The sequence below is a fragment of the Panicum virgatum genome, chromosome 7K (assembly GCF_016808335.1).
Source record: "Panicum virgatum strain AP13 chromosome 7K, P.virgatum_v5, whole genome shotgun sequence".
Lineage (NCBI taxonomy): Eukaryota > Viridiplantae > Streptophyta > Magnoliopsida > Poales > Poaceae > Panicum > Panicum virgatum.
In genome coordinates, this window is record NC_053142.1 from 1,121,585 (window position 1) to 1,141,121 (window position 19,537).

The following is a 19,537-nucleotide window of genomic DNA, read 5'->3' on the forward strand; positions in this document are numbered from 1 at the left end:
CACCTGCTACAACAGAGCCTGCGGTCCTCAGCCTCTTTGGGGTCGAGCCACCCAGAGGGTCGGTCACTGCAGCACCGCTCTCTTCACCAGGGGAGGCAGAGTTAGGGTTTACAATTCCAGTAGAAAAAACATTCAGACTTCACCGATAAAGAAAAATTTAGAAATATCAGAAATATCATATCAAATTCAATCAAATTCAATTTAAAAAATGGCAGGATTTCCCTAAAATCCATCTCTAAGCCATCATACATGACAATTGCATATAACAATAAAGAAATAAGACTACATATCGCAACAATGTCATTTATTTTTGTTATTGCAGGTTGTAGAAGCCATTAACTATATTCAGTACCTATTAATATCAATTAATATCAAAGGAAGAAAGCTGTCCTTTCCACTTAAGGACTAAAATTGCTACTTCCAAGTTGCATCAGAGGACCTATTGCCACTAAGCCAATTCTAGAAAGGCTTACCTGTTTTATTAACCACCCATTTGCCAGCTCCACAACTAAAATTGCTACTTCCAAGTTGCATCAGAGGACCTATTGCCACTAAGCCAATTCTAGAAAGGCTTACCTGTTTTACTAACCACCCATTTGCCAGCTCCACTGGATGACTCACCAACAGCTACCTCTGTCCCCTTCCCTTTGCCCTTTGTTGCAGCCCCATTGGAGCACTTATCCTGGGTAGATTGCATCTCATCAGCACCAGTTATGGACTTTTTGATTCCCTGTTCAAGCACTCCACTCTCCAGGGAACAAACAGGCACAGCCGGCTGCAAGGAAGTTTCAGACAAATGCATTCAACTCAATGTTGATCATAGAGGAGACCAGGCTGTGGATATACCTCACGCACACTTGTAGGAGTCCTGGGATCCTTGTCCACTGCCGCAGCTTCTTGGCCGCTCTGCATGGACACATTCTACTGCAGCTCTGGAAGCTCCCAGGTACAAGTAAGATCAGACCCAACTGAGTGGAGGCAACCTGTCATGGAGCCATCTCTCATTTCATGGACTGAAAAGAGGCCATCTCTCATTTCATGGACTGAAAAGAGAAGTAGATAGACATTCACAGAAAAAAAAATGAGAATTTAGATAGCATTATGTCACTGAACTAGCATGCAGATTCAGATTGCTGCCAACACTTACCTCTCAGAAGGTCTTTGCGCACAGATTCAGTATGCTCTGCATTGATTTTGATGGCCTGCATAATTTAACAGTATTTTGAATTGATAATGACAACATGAGTAGTTGGGTGCTGCACCAAAAGAACAGATTATATCTCAAAAAAAAGGAACACGTTATATCTCAAAAAAAAGGAACACGTTATATCTCAAAAAAAAACATTATGAATGAGTTGTGTCTTTCAACAAGAACATACTTGTAGCATGGTGGGAAGTCCTCCAGTTGTGAGGCTACCAACCAGGGTTCAAACCCAGGTTCTCAAAAAAAAAAAGGCCCCTCACTGTGTTCCCCAAAAGTATTTGACTCAACCTGTGGCAACAGTGTCCCTGTAGGGGCAAGAGACTGCTTCCGGGTGCCTTTTCTCAACTTTTCAAACAATGCCTTCTGGATGTCTCTCTCCTTGGGTCGAGATTTTTATTCTCCTTTTTAGTTCTCTTTCAACAGTGAAACACAGATTGAGCGACAAACAACAGAGTTATTCTTTCCATCCTGGTTGTAGGGGCAGGCGAGTTAGGGGATGTTATGGCTGTGTGGAGATGTGGAGAGGCGAAACAAGGAACCAGCCAAGAAATCAACAATATCAAGGAGAGGATTATAGAGATGATGATGGTGCAGACCCTTGAAGCGCAGATCTGATGACAAAGAGAATAGAGAAGATGAGCTGGGAGAACATGACCTTGAGCACCAAATCGAGAAGAGAGAAGGGGGTAAGAGAAAGAGGGGGTGAAAATGACTATTATGGACAGAAAGATAAGAGCAGAAAATCAAGCTGCTATAGAAGGATGGGTCCAGCAACTGCAGGCAGAGAGGCGGTGTGCTTCATTTGCAATGGTACTGGACATCAACATGGCCAATGCCCTAACCATCCCTTATGTTACAATTGCAAATGTAGTGGGCATAAAGCAATGTTTTGCCCTGCCAAGAAGGGATTGAGGAACTGTGGTTTTGGTATACCTGGAGCAGGTTTCTTTAGTATCCATATACCAACTGACAAAGGCAAGGGAAGGAAAAAAAAAGCGGGGCCATATTGCCTTTGGTCTAACAATCAGAGTTATTCTTTTTAAAACTGAAATGTACAACAACAACAACATAGCCTTTTGTCCCAAGCAATTTGGGGTAGGCTAGAGATGAAACCTAAAAGAAACGAGAAACAAGGATAAGAGAAGCATAAAAAAGAAAAAAAAAGAAAAACACAAGACAGAAGGTAGCGATAGGGGTAAACAGAAAAAACAAGCAAGAGTTATGGTTCCGGCATTAGTTAACTTTACACGTTCTTAAAAATAATTTAAAAGTGTACATTTTAGTTTGAAAGTGTACATTTCAGTTTGAACTGAAATGTACACTTTTAAATTATTTTTAAGAACGTGTAAAGTTAACTAATGCACTGATTGCTGTAATATAAATGGCGTTGGATGATTTGGATCATTATGCAACTGCAGCTAATAGCATCACACATCCAGAATGCTTCCAAAGTAAAATCCAGCAATATAAAGGAAAACATTCCAGGCAAAATGTAAGTGATGGCATATACAAAAAGTATAGGAGAACGAAAACAAGAGTAATCTAATTGGAAATAAACCACACAGTGTTTTCAAGTAAATAAGGCAGCAAAACTTTTATAACGTCAGTGTCTGATTACCAAAAAATATACACCAGTGGCACATAAAAGAATTTGATATTACTATAGCACGGTAGCATAGGCTTAATAAGCTCATATGATTCCCACGACCACACCATACAATTTAAACTCTGTAGAATGGTACAAGGCAATAGCCAATTAGAAACTGTGGAAGAAGAGTTTATGATCCTGAAAACTAATGCAGAAATATGTACTGCTTGGTTGGAACCGAAAGTAGAAATTAAAATGTGTGCTTTTCGGTATTTAGGATCGATTCTACAAAAAGATGGCGACATTGATGAAGATGTTAGGCATAGAATTTCAGTCGGTTGGTTAAAATGGCGGCAAGCTTCGGGCATCCTCTGTGACAGGAAGGTACCACAAAAGCTAAAAGGTAAGTTCTATAGGACGGCGATTCGCCCGGCGATGTTATACGGCGCTGAATGTTGGCCTACAAAAAGGCAACATGTCCAGCAATTGAGTGTAGCAGAGATGCGTATGTTGCGCTGGTTTGTTGGGCACACAAGAAGAGATAGAGTTAGAAACGAAGATATTCGGGATAGAGTCGGGGTGGCACCAATTGAGGAGAAATTGATACAACATCGGTTGAGATGGTTTGGACATGTTCAACGGAGGCCCCCTGAGGCGCCGGTGCGTAGTGGGGTTCTAAAGCGGGTTGATAGCGTAAAGAGAGGTAGAGGTCGACCTAAACTGACTTGGAGCGAGGCGGTTAAGAGAGACCTCAAGGAGTGGAATATCTCCAAGGATTTAGCTATGGATAGGAGCGCTTGGAGACTATCAATCAATGTGCTGGAACCATGACTTTTGCTTGTTTTTCTTTTTGTTTTTCTGTTTACCTATTCTCTACTTTCTGTCTTTTTTTATGCTTCGCTTATCCTTAGTTCTCGTTTCTTTTGGGTTTCGTCTTTAGCCTACCCCAACTTGCTTGGGACAAAAGACTATGTTGTTGTTGTTGCTGCTGCTGCTAGGAACATGGGCAGCTGGCACTGGTACTGTCAAACTCAAATTCAAATAAAAGTGTCTGTTACCATTCAAGTTATATTCAGAAATAAATGTGCATCTATTCCTCGTGCAAGCAGCGGTGAGAAGGGGAAAAGGTACTAATAAAAAAGTGCTCCTCAAACTCACAGAAATTAAGCATGATGGGTATTCAATGGATTGACAATTTTTTGAGGCTCCAGAGAAATGATTATCAGCCACCACAAGTACTAATTTCTCCTAAAAAATTGAAACGACAAAAAAATCATGTATGCAAACCAATCTGTTACAGGAGAACATATACGCATTGCAGCCCGATGAAATCTAAATGCAAATGAACAGGTCCGTACTTCCTCCCAACCAACTCGGAGACGATTTACTGGCTCCAATGTTGAGAATCACCAAGATCAACCAGGCAAGTAGAAATCAACACCGCCATGTATCAGTCCAAGAGCTAGCAATGTTCAAAACTGCAGAAATCAGAGGACAAACAAGGAAAAGTTCTCTCCCTAGTTTGAGACTGAATCCAGCAGTAACCTAGTAGAGAACCCTCTCAGGTGCAATGCTTCCAAATCAGTTAAGGAATTTGAAAAAGGCAAGTTGCGGAAACCCTACCAAATCCATGTGTACTGTCCAAGCAATCCATATGAACAGCCAAACTTATCCATACATTAGAGGGTGTTTCGTGGATAATTGGGGACCAAATGCAATTTGAGGAATCTAGAAACTACTCCACATGCTTTGAACTGAATGAGAACCATTGGAGGCAAAAACTATCAGAGACCAGAGGGACCCCAAAACCCCACTGCCCAAGCACCAAGTGCGCTAGAATCTGCACACTTAACTGGTGAAACTGAGACAAGATCCACCAACACCCCCGCAAATGCAGAACAACTCAATACGCAAGCATGGTGATGCTCAAATCGACCCCAATTTGAACGAGGAAGCCCACAGTGAAACCTTGAGGCCTTGTGCAAACACCAGTCAGAAACCTCTGGACAACATCTCAATCTAACAACGTTTCGATCAGTAGGGAGCCGCCCGAAACCAGTGGAATTGCACAGAATTGAAGTGGAGAAGGGCAAGGTGATAGGGAGGAGACTTACTTGAGGCAGCAAATTCTGTTCCGTGGTCTCTGCCTCCTTTGTCTTCTGAGCCAGCACCTACATCGGAGCCGCACAACCACATTAAGGGCACAAACATGCCTACAAGCAAAGGATGCAAAGCACCTGCAGACCATTTCACCAGGTCTGCATTGCACACGCAGCGGACGTGTGTGCATGGGAAGAGGGAGTGGGGAGAGGAGGGTGGTAGTGGTGCGGGATTTGGGGGTACTTTGCACCTGTAATGTCGCTGTGCCCTGGGCAGCATCACCTTGCCCATCATCTACAGTAAGTTCTTGCATAGTATTTGTGCTCTGGGCAGCATTGGCTTGTCCATCATATGCTCCAAGTTCTTGCATCTGTAATGTCCCTGTGCACTGGGCAGCATCACCTTGTCCATAAGCAAGATGCTCTCTTTCAAAATCGTCCTCGTCACTAGTCAAGTCAACATATTGTGCAACCACCTTATCATCATCACTGGACAGGTCAATAAAGTCCAGTATCATTGCTTAACCTGAAACAGCAAAAGGACGTGAGCAATGGAGCACAGCAGATTCTAAAGGACTCCCATGACATGATAGCCCCAGATACTAACAGTAAAAAAAGACCATTATATCTTGAAAATAAATAAATTCGACAAAAAGCAACACCAATTTTGCTGAAAACTGAAGAGTGCTTTTAATGAACAAACTAAACATGCCGAGTTGCAGCTATGCAGCAGAGAGCAACACGACGATCTGCTACTGCCGGACCTAACAGATCAGATCATACGAGCCTAGCTGCAAATCACTGAGGTTCTGTCAGGCGGAAGGCTGAACTAAAACCAGGAATGACTGCTATTGCAGCTGCTCTGACCGACGGAAACCAAGAAATGAAAAGATAAGCTGCTGCTAAAAAGACCAGACAAGCTGAGTTGCTGCTGCTGCAATCAAACAACAGAACAAAACAGCCAAGAGAAATACGAAGGTAAAGAAAACAAATTGGTCTAGCTGGGATGCAGCTACCGAGCTCAGAACCTGCCGGTCATGGATCGGTGGGCAGTGGATGGAGCCGTGGATGTAAGCTCACCTTCGGTGGGCATTGGACGGAGCCGTTGGGGATGGCAGTCGTCGTAGTCCACGCCAGTCGCCAAGATGGAGGTCGCCGTAGAGGGGAGGGAGGAGGAGGATGCGAAGGCTGCCCTCGCGCTGGGGAGGGGAGCGACGGCGGATCGAGGAGCAGCAGAAGGGTGAGGAGAGGGAGAGAGAGGTGAACAGTCGGGCGTGGTAGGGTTTCGGGAGTGGCTGGCGACGGGATATTATTCAAAGCACAGAGCATCCTAGCCGTCCAATTCGATCCAACAGCTAGAAGCGACGTGCGTTCTGATTTGGGCTGTGTGGGCCAAATCAGTTAGATGGGCCAAAACAGGTCTTGTCTCATGCTGTCGTACCTTCACTGTTTAATGTTTTTCTTTTTCTTATTTATGTTAAGACTTGCAAAAACAAATATCATATATACCCCAATACAATTTTTACATGTAATAGACTACGGTTGTCAGGTAGGAGTTTGAATAATTTTCTAACAAAATTACTATTATTATCTATAATTTAAATGAATTTATGCGTGCATATTGGAAGTAATTCCAGTTCGAACTCTAGTAATGTTGCTATCTTAATACAACACGACTCTCAGCAAAGGATATCTCGGCTCTCGCATCGATGAAGAATGTAGCAAAATGTGATACCTGGTGTGAATTCCAGAATCTCGTGAACCATCAAGTTTTTTAATACAAGTTGCGTCCGAGACCTTTTGGTTGAGGGCACGCCTGCCTGGGCGTCAAGCCAAAAGACACTCCTAACCCATACATGGGTACGGATGTGGTGTTTGGCTCCCCGTGCCTCGTGGCGTGGTGGGCTAAAGTTGGGGCTGCTAGCATACCATGCCGGGGCACCAACATGTGGTGGCGACATTAGTTGTTCTCGATGTGGCGTCCCGACACAAAGCTAGCTCATCGGCCTAAATGACCCATTTACATTCGTAGCACCTCGGTGCTCGGACTGCGACCCCAGGTCAGGCGGGACTACCCGCTGAGTTTAAGCATATAAATAAGCGAAGGAGAAGAAATTTACAAGGATTCCCCTAGTAACGGTGAGCGAACCTGGAGTAGCCCATCTTGAGAATCGGGTAGTCTCACTTCCCGAATTATAGTCTGGAGAGGCGTCCTCAGAGATGAACTGGGCCCAATTTCCCTAGAAAGGGACACCTGGGAGGGTGAGAGCCCCGTCCGGCTCGGACCCTATCTCACCACGAGGTGCCATCAAGGAGTAGGGTTGTTTGGGAATGTAGCCCAAATCGGGCGGTAAACTTCGTCCAAGTTAAATACAGGCGCGAGACAGATAGCGAAAAAGTACCGCGAGGGAAAGATGAAAAGAACTTTAAAAAGAGAGTCAAAGAGTGATTGAAATTCCCGGGAGGGAAACGGATGGGGGCAAGCGATGCACCCCGGTCGAATGCGGAACGGCTTCTGCTGGTCCGCCGATCAGCTTGGGGCGTGGGCTGTTGCCGGCCGTGCCGGCGGCGTCGGGCGAAAGACTAATCGAACCATCTAGTAGCTGGTTCCCTCAAAGACTAATCGAATCATCTAGTAGCTAGTTCCCTCCAAAGTTTCTTTCAGGATAGCTGGAGCCCATTATGAGTTCTATCGGGTAAAGCCAATGATTAGAGGGATCAAGGGCGCAACACCCTCTGTAACACCCAGTTTATAAAGGACATAAACCGAGCAATCAGTACACATCTGGTGATGATTTCTATGCCATGTGTAAGATTCATAGGACATAGCATTATAGTCTTATAGATTTATAGCAATTAAGTTCAACATTGGCTGTATGGAAATTTCCTTGTTCAGTAATCAGTACGCAATATGCACTATGCATCATATTAAAGAATTTTTTTAATACTGTCAGCTACTTGAGTTTTTGACTGCTGAGTCACGAGTGGCGTCGTTCAGCTGCACTTAAAGCCGGCTGGCTGGCGGAGGCAGCTGCAGCAGCGTACAGTGCCATCAAATAGCTGGCAGCCAGCCAGCCAGCGCCAAACAGGCCAGCCGAACGCGCCCTAGTTGTACTACTGTAGTGTCATCTACTTTTGATTTGATTGGATTTTTAATCCACCTCTTGTGAAATTTATGTCCTTTCAATTAGTAATAGTTTCATAATCTTTCTTTGATATCTCATATATTTTCACACTTAAAATGTGAACAGAAACAGATTGAGTTGCTGACAAAAGTGAAGATGCCACTATCAGATTTGGTGGTAAGAATGAGGACCGTACAAAGATATGGTATCTGACTATTTATAATCTCTGATACATTATAAATGACTGATATATTCAGAGTGCGGCTCTGGCGCTGGATCAATCTATCTTGGATGTTGATCAAGTGGAGAATCTTATAAAGTTCTGCCCTACGAAAGTAGAAATGGAACTTCTCAAGGTACCTCACCAGTACATTGTTTTTTTACTTCCCTGGTGATCTCATTTTATAAATCTACCATCTTACTTTTTTTTGTCAGAATTACACTTGGTGATCCTGTTACATAAATTTACCATCTTATTTTTTTATTCAGAATTACACCGGAGACAAGGAAACTCTTGGGAAGTGTGAACAGGTAATGGCTATACTCTTGTTACTACTTGATTACCTTTGGTCTGTATGCTATGTAAGGGAAAAATTGAAGGTATGTGCATGAAAGATCACATTTAGCATTGGATGCACTCAAATTGCTCATAAATTTATTAGTTAGATATATGACTACGTGGTTAGGTATGTTTACAAGAGACTATGGTTCTCCTGGTTCAGTTCTTCTTAGAATTGATGAAAGTACCTCGAATGGAGTCAAAACTGCGAGTGCTCTCCTTCAAGATCCAGTTTGGACTGGAACTGCAACTTTGCAATAAGCACTGCTGTCTAATCCATTATTGTGATACAGATAAAATGATTAACTATCCCCACCACTCCAGAATTAGGTCTGTAGTTCATCCAATAGTTCAATGTCATTGGAAGTTGCACAACTTCGATGTATGCAGTCTGATATCTGACTTGAAACCATGGTTAATAATCATAGCCTTGTGCCATCAAGATTCTGAATATACCCAATACTAATTTAATCTAATAATGCGTGACCGTACAATCAGCTGACAGTTGTTTAGAACGAAAAAAGATTGTCTACTAAATTTTCTTGCTGCGTTCTTGAATTACCATTGCCTTTAACCTAGATTTGGCTGGGCGTGGTTTTCTGTAATACAAGTTAAATGATTTTCACAATATTTATCACACATATATGTCCTATTGTTCGGACAACAATTTATTGGCATCAGCTACTTGCTTCTTGAACTCAGTGCGCGATCACAACAAGAACGCTTCAGACAACTCTGGTGATGTTTGGAGTATACAGGAGGTCAACTTCTGCTGATTATTTTCATAACCAGTTTCGGCCTATACTTTGATTTAACCTGATTATTTAGTTGTCTATCTTTGCTTTGCAATTATTTGAAATGGCCGGAAACAATTGAGAACTTATTATTTGCAAATGTTTAGTGATATAATGAAATTCAAGAAGTTGTACCATTAAGATGCTCGATAGTTTTAGATGCTCTCTAGATTTTATACTTGAAAAATAGAAAGACGTACCATTGTGTACTACTTTAAATCAGATAAGACACTATTTCATATGGATGTTCTTATAAAGAAGTTTAGAATATATCAGATAAGACACTATAGATAAGACACTACGTAACTGTACAAACACGTATGTGAGTTCGCATTTTGGTACGCATCAGGATGCAGTGCTTAGATTTTAGGTTTTTTGTTAACAGTTTTTATGTTTAAGTGTAAGGTTTAGTGTAGGGTTCAAGGGTTAAATTTCTGGTTTTAGTGTTTACGGTTCGTGGTTTGAGATGTAACAGTTTAGGGTATAGACTTTTAGATTTATGGTTCATTATTCAGTGGTGATCATTTCTGTATGCATGATGACAACCTTGCGTTAATTGTCTTTTGCAGCAGCATCTGTTCCTGCGCATCCACACCTAATCATTCCAGCCCACTCACCTCAGTTTAAACAAGCAAGTGGTTCAAACCAAGACCAAGAACAAGCGATGCCGGGACAGGTTCGTACTCGCCAATGTGCGGACGGCAAGGAGACGTTCAAGCCAGAGATGGTGCTGAGGGATAGTTTAATTGGATTCTATGCAATTATTTTTGTTAATTGGCTGCAGAAAAATATGTTCTAAGCAGTCACATGTCCTCTAATGAAAATAAGAGATGTAATGCATGGTGCATCTTTAATATGTCTACTTATATACCATCTCCTGCAAGGATCATCATCAGCACGTCTGCAACATGGCCAGAAAGCACCACAAACATCTGCACAATTGTAAGAAAAGTTTAGAAAATAAAAAAATAAGTCTGAAATTTTGACTCAAAAGAAGCTTACATGCTAAATCATTTTAGTTTCGCATTGTTGGCTACACATATATACATCTACCATGTACTTGTCTAGAGAAAATATGCAGATTGACTATAGAAATGATTTCACATAATTCTTGGCCACCACAGAAAAGCATCACCTCGCAATATTATTTTGACAATCAAATCATGCTTATATGATACTGCTATAATCTGATCATTTTGAACGCCAAGCCAGGACACTGGGCAACAAATTGGATGCACTGCACAATCGGAATTACCTTTACTTGCATTCGTGTATAAGATCATAGCGAGGAAGCGATCTGATACTGAAACAAAAATCAAATCCTCACATCCAGCCAGTCAGGGATCTTCGATCTGCATGCCGCGGGAAAATTGGATTGAAATAAAATGATTTGTTCACTCGACAAGATCAAATAGATCGTAGAAGGAATAGCTCACTTTTTGGGTGGTAGTGCTGCCTCCTCGACGGATCCGGAGGCCGAAGCAGAGGCCAAGAGGATGCGTCCCCAGTTGAAACTCGGGCGGCGGCATGGGCGGGCACTCGGGAGTTCAGGAGGCGGCGTGGGCTTAGGTATGACTTGGGCCACAATGAGCCCTCCGCCCCTGCTTGGCCGAGTCGTGCGGTGCGTGTGTGTTTACTTAACTCCTGTACTCCGTGGCGTATGAAGAGCGCGTGATTAGTGAAATACAAGTGCATGTGTTTTGTGCGCTGGTGTGCGGTGCAGAAATTCCCTTGCGTGCTATTTATCTGCTTCCTCCGTCAGTTCCCTTCTCTCTATGTGTGAGTGAGAGAGAGAATTGTGTGTGCAAGTGAGGGGAGGGTGATCAGTGCCAACAGGATATAAGCTCCTTTGAATCTTTGGTGTAAGGAGTAGTTAGGAGTCGCTGATAGCTCTAAAGTTTATAACTTCCTTCCTAGTCGGTTTACAGGTCTAAAGTTTGTAGCTTCCTAGACACTCCTTAGGCATGCCTGCAACAGATCTTAACAGAAGCTATAAGCTGGGTAACTGTAAACCTGTGTGTTCGTCCTGTGCATTTTGCAGGCAGAAACGCATGATCGACAATGGCAATTTTCTCCATAACCGTTGAAAACTTCTTGGGTCAAACTTTTTTCATGCTCTTCATTTCTAACAAGAATAAACTCTTATGCGCCAAAAAACAAAAGGCAAGAACAAGCTCTGAATTCTGAACATTTGTGAAAAATGAAAAGTTTAGTGAACGGTATTTGGATTGCATTAGTGGCATATGATTCACCCAACCTTCCCGATAGGACGTCATTAAAACGCGACAGTGTAACACCCGGTTTATAAAAGGACATAAACGGAGCAATCATATACGTGCCAGGATCAAGTCACACGTATATACAACAGAATGAACAGTATATCACAGCACATATCACGTAAAAAGATATAATAAAGTAAGTACGAATGTATTTATTACATTAATGATAAAATGTCTGATACAAGCGGAAGCGATATAAGGCAGGTACGAAACTCTCGGAAGCTCGGCGCCACAGAGACGTTGACTGGGAGACGACCGTCTAGAAGTCCTCGTACTCCTGCTAGCTCTGGGTGAACTCCTCGCCGGGAACTAAGCAACAGTAGGGTATCCCAAAAAGAGAGCGAGAGGAAAAAGAGTAGAGTAGGCAAGAGTGAGTACACAACTTGTACTCAACAAATATAACACAAACTATGAGGCTCTAAGGTTGGCTGACTCAACTGCATTAGCTTTTAATCTTGGTAAAATTTTATTAAAGCTAGTTACTACAAGTTGATGAATTACCATAAACCCAGTTACATAGTAATTAATTAAAATTAATTATGAACTACTGAGAACCAAACAAAACCATCAAGGGAACCCCCTAATCAAAAGGAGGTAACCCCACTAATCAAAAGGAGGATCTGGGCCGCTCATGACCGTGAGCACGGCTAGTATACTAGTTTTACACTCTGCAGAGGTTGCACATCTTTACCCACAAGTCGTGAGCTACAGTAGTTGTTCATCACACTTTCTTAGGTGAGATGACTAGCAAGCGCACTACGAGGCCGTTACAAAGAATCTCATTGGTAAGGTGTAACCGCTGAGGTTTCCGGATTACTACTACAGAGCAGGTCCGACTGGGGAACAAGCACACATCACAGTCAACCCACATGGTACGAGGGCTGTAGCAGCTCTCCGCCCCCCTTGCCCGCGCAGGTAAGTTACTCCCGAACCAAAAAGACCTAATTAGTAAGCCAAGACCGTCCCATTCCAGTCTTGTGGTAGCGCTGTTGTCCCAGGTTGTCGCTCTATGAACCGGTCCTTAGGGAGAGTGGCCAACCAAGCACTAAGCACCGTGTTGGCCCCCTAAACCATGTTTCTAAAAACAAATTTTAATGAGACATGTACCACTCAAGCACACAGCACAGAGGGTCATGCTCAGAGATTAAGTTGCATAGAACCATTAACAAAATTAATTAAAAAGGACTATTATTTATGTGAGAGCGCAGCACCTAGCACAACTAACCAAAATGCAACCCAAGGATATATATATATATAAATATATATAAAGAAATAAAGTGGCTAGGAAGATCCTTACAGGCATACAGTATTAAAATACAGTATGAAAATATTTTTGAAAGTAATAGGAATGTCCATGTTATACTTGCCTTCCTCAAAGTGCTCCTGCTGCTCAAAGTGTCCCGCGGAAGATGGTTCCTGGTACTCCTCTGACGGATCAATGTCTACTCACGATCGCAACGCCAAACAAGTCCAGCACATACACATACATGCAAACAAAAAAACTCTAAGAAATAGTACAACAATACATAAAAAACAACAAACAAAAGTGAGCTAAGACTATTCTACACATTACAACGATCATGTGGACGTAAAAACCAACTAAAACGGAGCTAGAATGTGAAAACTAGAGCTAAAACTGGGTCCAGGGGCTAAACTACGAGAAAACTGAAAACTACAGGGGTTCTGTGCAAAAACTAGGGACCTAAACATAATTAACCCATAGACTCAGGGGCTAACGCGCAAAAAGTCCGGGCCAGCGCTGGGTTTGGACCGCGGGTTCGAAACTGGGAAAACTCAGGGGTTTAAGTGATAAAAACAGAGCCTGGATAGAATTATTTTTACACCGTCATGGACTGCGGGTTCATTTTGGGAAAGGCGGGGGTCTCTTTAGAAAAAGTTACCGGCGCTGACCGGTACGCTGCTCCTTTGACTCGCGCGCGGGACTGATTTGGGCCACTGGATCTACATCGGACGGTTCAGATCAGGTGCACTCGCGGAACAGCGGCGAGACTCGCCGGGGAAGATGCGCCCGCAGCAGCGCTTCGCCGGAGTTGGCCGTTCGGGCGCTACAGGGGCTCATTTGGGTTGCTGTCTGGTGCAAAAGAACGAGAGCGACACGTGTAGTCCACTGGGGCCTCGTGCGCGGGTCGGGGATGGCCGGAGCGTGGAGCTCGGTGTGAAGGCGGCGCTACGGCCACAGAGTTCGCCGGAGTTCGCGCATACGCGACACCGGGCCTCCTTTCTGGGCCAAAAGGGATCAGTGAGCTAAGGCAGGTGTGCGCAAGACCAAAGCGTGGCACGGGAAGGACTGGGCTGCGCTGTAGAGCATCCGCCACGGCGGGGCTGTGGCGGCGAGGCGCCACGGCGAGGCCACGGCGGAGCATCTACGGTCTAGAACATCTAGCGCAAAATAACCAAAGCGGAGAGTGGAAGCTTACCGAGGCTAGGATTCGGACGGGGAGGCCGTGTAGGGTGGTCGGCAGCGAAGACCGGTGGCGAGGTCGACTCGGGGCTCGTGGAGGAGGTCGCTGCAGAGGGAGTCCGGGCCTGCTGATCCACTGGGAAGATCCGCGCAGGTCCTGCGGAGGTGCAGAGGGGGTGAGTAAGGTTCGGGGATCTCCGGCGTCCTGGAATCGCACAGCGGATAGGAAGCTAGGAAGCTCACCGGAGTTGGTCCTGGTTGATTCTGGCAGCTGCAGGTGATGGGGGTCGAAATTGGAGCTCCCGAAAGCTTCCTGGTGTCGAGGCGGAACCGGGCGGTGGCTGGTGGGGGCTGGAACGCAGCAGGGCGCCCGATTCATGGCGAGGCAAAACGGCGGCGCAGAGCATGGCGGTGGCGCTGAGGTGCAGGAGTGGTGATGTGGTTGCGGTTACGGGCGCAGAGGGGGTGCAGCTGCGTTTAAAGGAGAGGTGCTGAGGATCTCGGAGGTGGGTTACGGCAGGGAATTGCCGGAGATCACGGCCGTGATCTCGGCGTGGCGTTGCGGGCGCGCTGAAGGAGGAAGGAGGCTCTGACAGCGTGGGGTTGCGGTGTCAGCGTAACGGGGCGCGCGTGCGCTGTGCGGAAGGGAGCGCCGACAAGTGGGGTCTGCCGGTCAGGGGAAGGGCGCGGGTTACACGCGGGTGTTGAGCGAGCTGAGTCTGGTAGAGTCGCGTGTGGAGGGTGCGTGCGTTCGCTGGCGAGCGGGTCTAGGCGCGGGAAGGGACTGGCAGGTAGGGCACCATCGTCCGGAGAGGTGGAGTGCGGGTTGCCGTGCGTTGCTGCGTTGGTGGGGTTTGCTGGGCTGTGTTCCTGGGCCGTGCGGAGGAAAGAGGCGCCAAGAAGGTTGGGCTGAGCTGGGTTGGGTTTGCTGGGATTTGGTTCTCCGTTTTTCTGTTCTTCCTATTTCTCTTCTCTTTTCTTTTTCAAACTTAACTCAAACTAATTTGGATTCAAACTCCTATGCACTCAACCAATAAAACTTATGCACCAGCATGAATGCACAAACATGTTTAACCTAGAAAAATTTTAATTTCTTATGAAACAAAAATTAAATTATATGCAAGCCTAAGCCTATAAACCTTAGAAAATTAAATAAAACCAATTAAATTTATTATAAAATACTAAAATTTAAATTAGGGTGTTACAAATCCTACCCCCTTACAGGAATCTCGTTCCCGAGATTCAGTTGGGCTGGCTAGCAAAGAGATCCGGATAAGTCTTCCTCGGCTCATCTTCTCGGTGTGGTCACTCCATTGCATTTTGCACGTCTTGATCTTCTTGTCCCAATTAACTCTATCAAACGTCTCCAAAATCTTCACCGGATGCTCAGTGTAGGTCAGATCTCCCGCACATCCAATCCTTCCAACGGTGCTTATTCTTCTGGCACTCTCAAGCACTTTTTCAACTCAGATCTGCATAACTCTTCTGCCTCGTTTGAGAGATTCTCAAATTCTCTTGTACTATCTGTAGGCCGGAGTGTCACAGACAGGTCGTGCGGGGATCGCAGCGCAGCGCATGACGCTAGTTTCCACGCGCAGCACTATCCCGCCAAATCCATGTTAGGAGAAGAAGATACCATTTTCAAACTAGACTACAGTAACTTAAGTATAATAACTTTATAAAAGTATTTTATCCATTTTGAATACCGATTGCACCATTACATTCTACGTGATGAGACGGTCAAAACTAGATCTCACTTGCATATATTTTGAAAATATTTTATATTGGTAGCAAGTTGCTATATATTATACACATAAGTTATGATGAAAACATAAGGTTTCATACACATGAGTTGCCACACATATAAGATGAAATTTGTCATAGAAAATATTTATAAATTATCATAAAAATAAAGTTACCACAAAAGCATAATCTGTTATATACATAAATTGTCACAAAACAACATCTAATATACACGTGAGTTGCCCAACATATAAGATACAAGCTACTGCAAATAAAATCGATCATACGCGAGTTGATATAAAATAATAGTTACTATAAACATAAATTGTTACTATAATTATATAATATACATATAAGTTGCTATAGAAAAGAGAGTAAATCACCACATAAGTTGCTACTGGTGTAAAATATTGTTAAAATATATGGTAGTGAGGTTTAGTTTTCTAGTTTTGTTCGTCTCATCACGTAGAACATAATGGTGCAATCGATTCTCGAAACAGATGTAATATGAAATTGATAAAAAAATTTAGATAGCTTTATACAAAGAAAAATCTATTTGCTCACGTATGGGTGAGCGTCCTCACGTGTCGACGAGCGTGAGTATGCAAGTAGCAGCGTCCTCACGTCCTCTGACATACTAGGATGATGTTGACGGGCGACTGATAGCTGGTTAGATTTTTCCTTCTAGATAATAATAACATGTGGTTGGAGCTGCAACTCAATGACAAGTGGGCCATGATCCAATAGATTTTTTTCATTACTAAAATAAAAGACCACTGACATGTAGGCCCACTATGTCAGAGGGCGCAACCCCACCGATCTCTTTGACTGTTTGACCCTTGTCTAGAGAGATGACAATGGGTACCTGATACCTGGATACCCGACGGGTTTTACCCGATATAAAAGCGGATATGGAATGAATTCTTCACCCGTGGGTATATTAATGGAAACAATCATCTACCCGTCGGTAGGCGGGTGCGGGTACGAGTGTGAACTACACATACCCACGTACCCATAAGTAATTTATACTCGCAACAATCATGCATAGAATATAATAAATTAGATCCATATAGGTATATATATTTAAAAAATTGATTAATTTGTTTGTTGCTATGTTATTAATTATTGTCTTCCTCTTATTTACTTATATTTGATGATTTATGATTGTATTTATATCATATATTTATTAGTTTTGTGTTATTTAATATGTGAATAGTGGGTATCTAATCCGGTATGGGTTACCCATCGGGTTTACTTTACCCAACGGGTATGGGTATGAGAACGATTTTGTACCCGCACGAAGGTATGAGTATTGTAGGGGGTATAATTTTTTCGTGATTATGAATATTGGATAGAACTAATTGACGGCTATATACCAGTTGTCATCCTACTTGCCTTATCCCCTTCTCCCCTATGTCCATCGTCCTCCCCACTCCCAGCTTCATATACCTGTCAATGGCGCGCTCGGTGCGGCGGCCAGCACCCTTCTGTGGACGGCGCCGGCGCGCGGCCTGCTATCCGCCCTCCCTTCTCTCTTCAATCTGGTACACGCCTCGCAATGGGTCCGCCGGCCTACACCGCTTCCCTTTCTCCTGGTTCTGCTCTCTTCTCCAACTCCCGAATGCCGCCGCCGCCGCCGCGTCTTCTCCGGCCGGGCCTCGGGGTGCCGGGGAGAGGGGAGGTGGGGTTGTCTTCGGCCGCCGGAAGGTACGGCGGCGGCTGCCTCACCCCGCCGCAGGAGAAGCGCCGCCCCGCACCGCTGCAGGAGAAGCGCCGGCCCTCGGAGTCATCCCAACTCACGGAACGGAAGCGGCATTGGAAGGCGGGGGAGTTCCCGGGGTCCTCCGCCGGCAGGGACGGCGGCCGCCCCGCCCCTCCGCCGGAGAAGCGGCACTGGAAGGCGGGAGAGTTCCTGGGCACCGCCGCGCCCCCCGACTCGAAAGCGTCGAGGACGCCCCTGAAGAACATCAAGAAGCGGCTGGACGCCCGCGCGGACGCCAAGGCGTGGGCGTGCACCGTCACCGAGGCCCTCGCCGACAGCATCAACTCAAAGAACTGGCGAGAGGCGCTGCAGGTGCACACCACCCCTTTACATTTGGTTTCCCTTGCTTGAATTGCTCCATCATCTCCAACAACCCACAGCTCCCCTCAATTTCTAGTTAGTATCAATTTCTTGTTTGAGGAAAGGAATTCGCAATGCTGATGCTGACGCCAATGGTAAATTGGTATTTGCAGGTCTTCGAGATGCTCAAGGAGCAGCCTTTCTACCATCCGAAAGAGGGCACCTACATGAAGCTCATCGTGCTGCTTGGCAGATCAGGCCACGCCGCCCAAGCGCGCCAGCTATTCGACGAGATGCTGCAACAAGGATGCCAACCCACCCCTGAGCTCTACACCACCTTGATTGGGGCCTACTGCCGCTGCGGCCTACTGGATGAGTCACTCCAGCTCCTCACAGACATGAAGGCCTCTCCACTGTGCCAGCCTGACGTCTACACCTACAGCACCATCATCAAGGCCTGTGTCGATGCCAGCAGATTTGACCTTGTTGAAGCTATGTACAAAGACATGGCTGAGCGCTCGATATCACCCAACACGGTCATGCAGAACATTGTCCTCAGCGGGTATGGAAAGGCTGGACGGTTGGATGACATGGAAAGAGTGCTCTCTGACATGCTCGACAGCACGACCTGCAAGCCGGATGTCTGGACAATGAACATTATCTTAAGCCTGTTTGGAAACAGGGACCAGGTGGAAGCGATGGAGGAATGGTATGAGAAATTCCGAAGCTATGGCATCGAACCGGAAACTCGCACACTGAACATTCTCATTGGCGCCTATGGGAAGAAGCGGATGTACGATAAGATGTCTGCAGTCATGGAGTACATGCGCAAGCTAGCATTTCCATGGACCACTGCCACATACAACAATGTGATTGAGGCATTTGCTGAGGCGGGTGATGCCAAAAACATGGAACACACATTTAACCAGATGCGCTCTGAGGGGATGAAACCAGATACAAAGACCTTCTGTTGTCTAATAAATGGGTTTAGCAAAGCAGGCTTTTTCCATAAGGTTGTGGGCATGGATAAGCTTGCTGAGAGACTTGGTGTGCCCACAGATACATCTTTCCACAATGCTATTCTTGGTGCATGTGCAAAAGCAGATGATCTGATGGAGATGGAGAGGGTCTTCATGCACATGAAGCATAAGCAGTGTGATCCGGATGCCATGACATACTCTATCTTGGTGGAAGCTTATCGGAAGGAAGGAATGACTGACAAGATTTATGCTTTGCATCAGGGCAGGAGAACCCAACTTTGGTTCCAACTGATCTTGTCATGGTGTAACTGACTTGCTGACCGAATAATGGTTCAGACATTTAAGCCTGTCTGCATTGGTGGAAAACTTCCCTCCTGTCCCAGTTTGGAGTTGATAATGCAACCAAGTAGAGTGGCAGCCATTCTCCAACTCCATTTTGTCTGTTGGCCTGCAGAGTTAGTATCTATATCTCCTGGCAACTGTATTTCTGTGAACTCTGGAGGCTTCACTGTATCAATTGAAATGTGACGGTAATGTGTGTAGCTCTGAAGTCACACGGCTTGAAAGCTCCCAGCTTTTTAGAACTGTCTAGCTATATTTGTGATTTAAACCACCTTAAATAGCCATAAAATGGGGAATATAGTTGTTGTAGCTAGAAAAATATGAAATTTTTACCAGCTTA

At 44.9% G+C, this 19,537-nt stretch overlaps 2 protein-coding genes, 1 non-coding gene and 1 pseudogene across 6 annotated transcripts; 3 read left to right on the top strand and 1 right to left on the bottom strand.

Annotated features, from left to right (window-relative positions):
• Positions 1–735: 735 nt before the first annotated feature.
• On the bottom strand, positions 736–5,269 carry LOC120639497 (meiosis-specific protein PAIR2-like). Of its 2 annotated transcripts, none has more exons than XM_039915350.1 (5): positions 5,143–5,269; positions 4,907–4,963; positions 1,148–1,202; positions 847–983; positions 736–775 (listed from the first exon to the last, which is right to left on the bottom strand). In XM_039915350.1, the coding sequence occupies exons 1-4, from the start codon at positions 5,260–5,262 to the stop codon at positions 922–924; spliced, it is 294 nt and encodes a 97-aa protein (XP_039771284.1). In that variant the 5' UTR covers positions 5,263–5,269; the 3' UTR covers positions 736–775; positions 847–921. The 2 variants fall into 2 exon arrangements, with proteins under 2 accessions (XP_039771284.1, XP_039771283.1); XM_039915349.1 differs by having other exon boundaries at positions 847–1,043.
• Positions 5,270–6,565: 1,296 nt separating this feature from the next.
• On the top strand, positions 6,566–6,721 carry LOC120643251. Its single transcript, XR_005662935.1, has one exon. It is a non-coding gene; the product is annotated as a 5.8S ribosomal RNA (ribosomal RNA).
• Positions 6,722–7,730: 1,009 nt separating this feature from the next.
• LOC120639498 (formin-like protein 5) lies at positions 7,731–10,242 on the top strand. Of its 3 annotated transcripts, none has more exons than XM_039915352.1 (5): positions 7,731–8,193; positions 8,274–8,372; positions 8,506–8,547; positions 9,278–9,336; positions 9,942–10,242. In XM_039915352.1, exons 1-5 carry the CDS (start codon positions 8,173–8,175, stop codon positions 9,994–9,996), a joined length of 276 nt encoding a protein of 91 aa, XP_039771286.1. In that variant the 5' UTR covers positions 7,731–8,172; the 3' UTR covers positions 9,997–10,242. The 3 variants fall into 3 exon arrangements, 2 of the variants coding, with proteins under 2 accessions (XP_039771286.1, XP_039771285.1); XM_039915351.1 differs by having other exon boundaries at positions 7,825–8,193; positions 9,939–10,242; XR_005661453.1 differs by lacking the exon at positions 9,278–9,336 and having other exon boundaries at positions 7,829–8,193; positions 9,939–10,242.
• A 6,973-nt stretch (positions 10,243–17,215) lies between these two features.
• Positions 17,216–19,537, top strand: LOC120639499 (annotated as a pseudogene).

What these genes read in the sequence shown, in the direction of transcription:
- LOC120639497 (XM_039915349.1), bottom strand. Translation starts at nt 5,262, where the DNA reads ATGCAAGAACTTGGAGCATATGATGGACAAGCCAATGCTGCCCAGAGC. An exon ending in AGGGCACAGCGACATTACAG is followed by an intron (nt 4,964 to 5,142) that starts GTGCAAAGTACC and finishes GCTCCGATGTAG; the next exon opens with GTGCTGGCTCAGAAGACAAA. An exon ending in AACAGAATTTGCTGCCTCAA is followed by an intron (nt 1,203 to 4,906) that starts GTAAGTCTCCTC and finishes TAAATTATGCAG; the next exon opens with GCCATCAAAATCAATGCAGA.
- LOC120639498 (XM_039915351.1), top strand. Translation starts at nt 8,173, where the DNA reads ATGCCACTATCAGATTTGGTG. An exon ending in TGCCACTATCAGATTTGGTG is followed by an intron (nt 8,194 to 8,273) that starts GTAAGAATGAGG and finishes TGATATATTCAG; the next exon opens with AGTGCGGCTCTGGCGCTGGA. An exon ending in ATGTTTGGAGTATACAGGAG is followed by an intron (nt 9,337 to 9,938) that starts GTCAACTTCTGC and finishes TGTCTTTTGCAG; the next exon opens with CAGCATCTGTTCCTGCGCAT.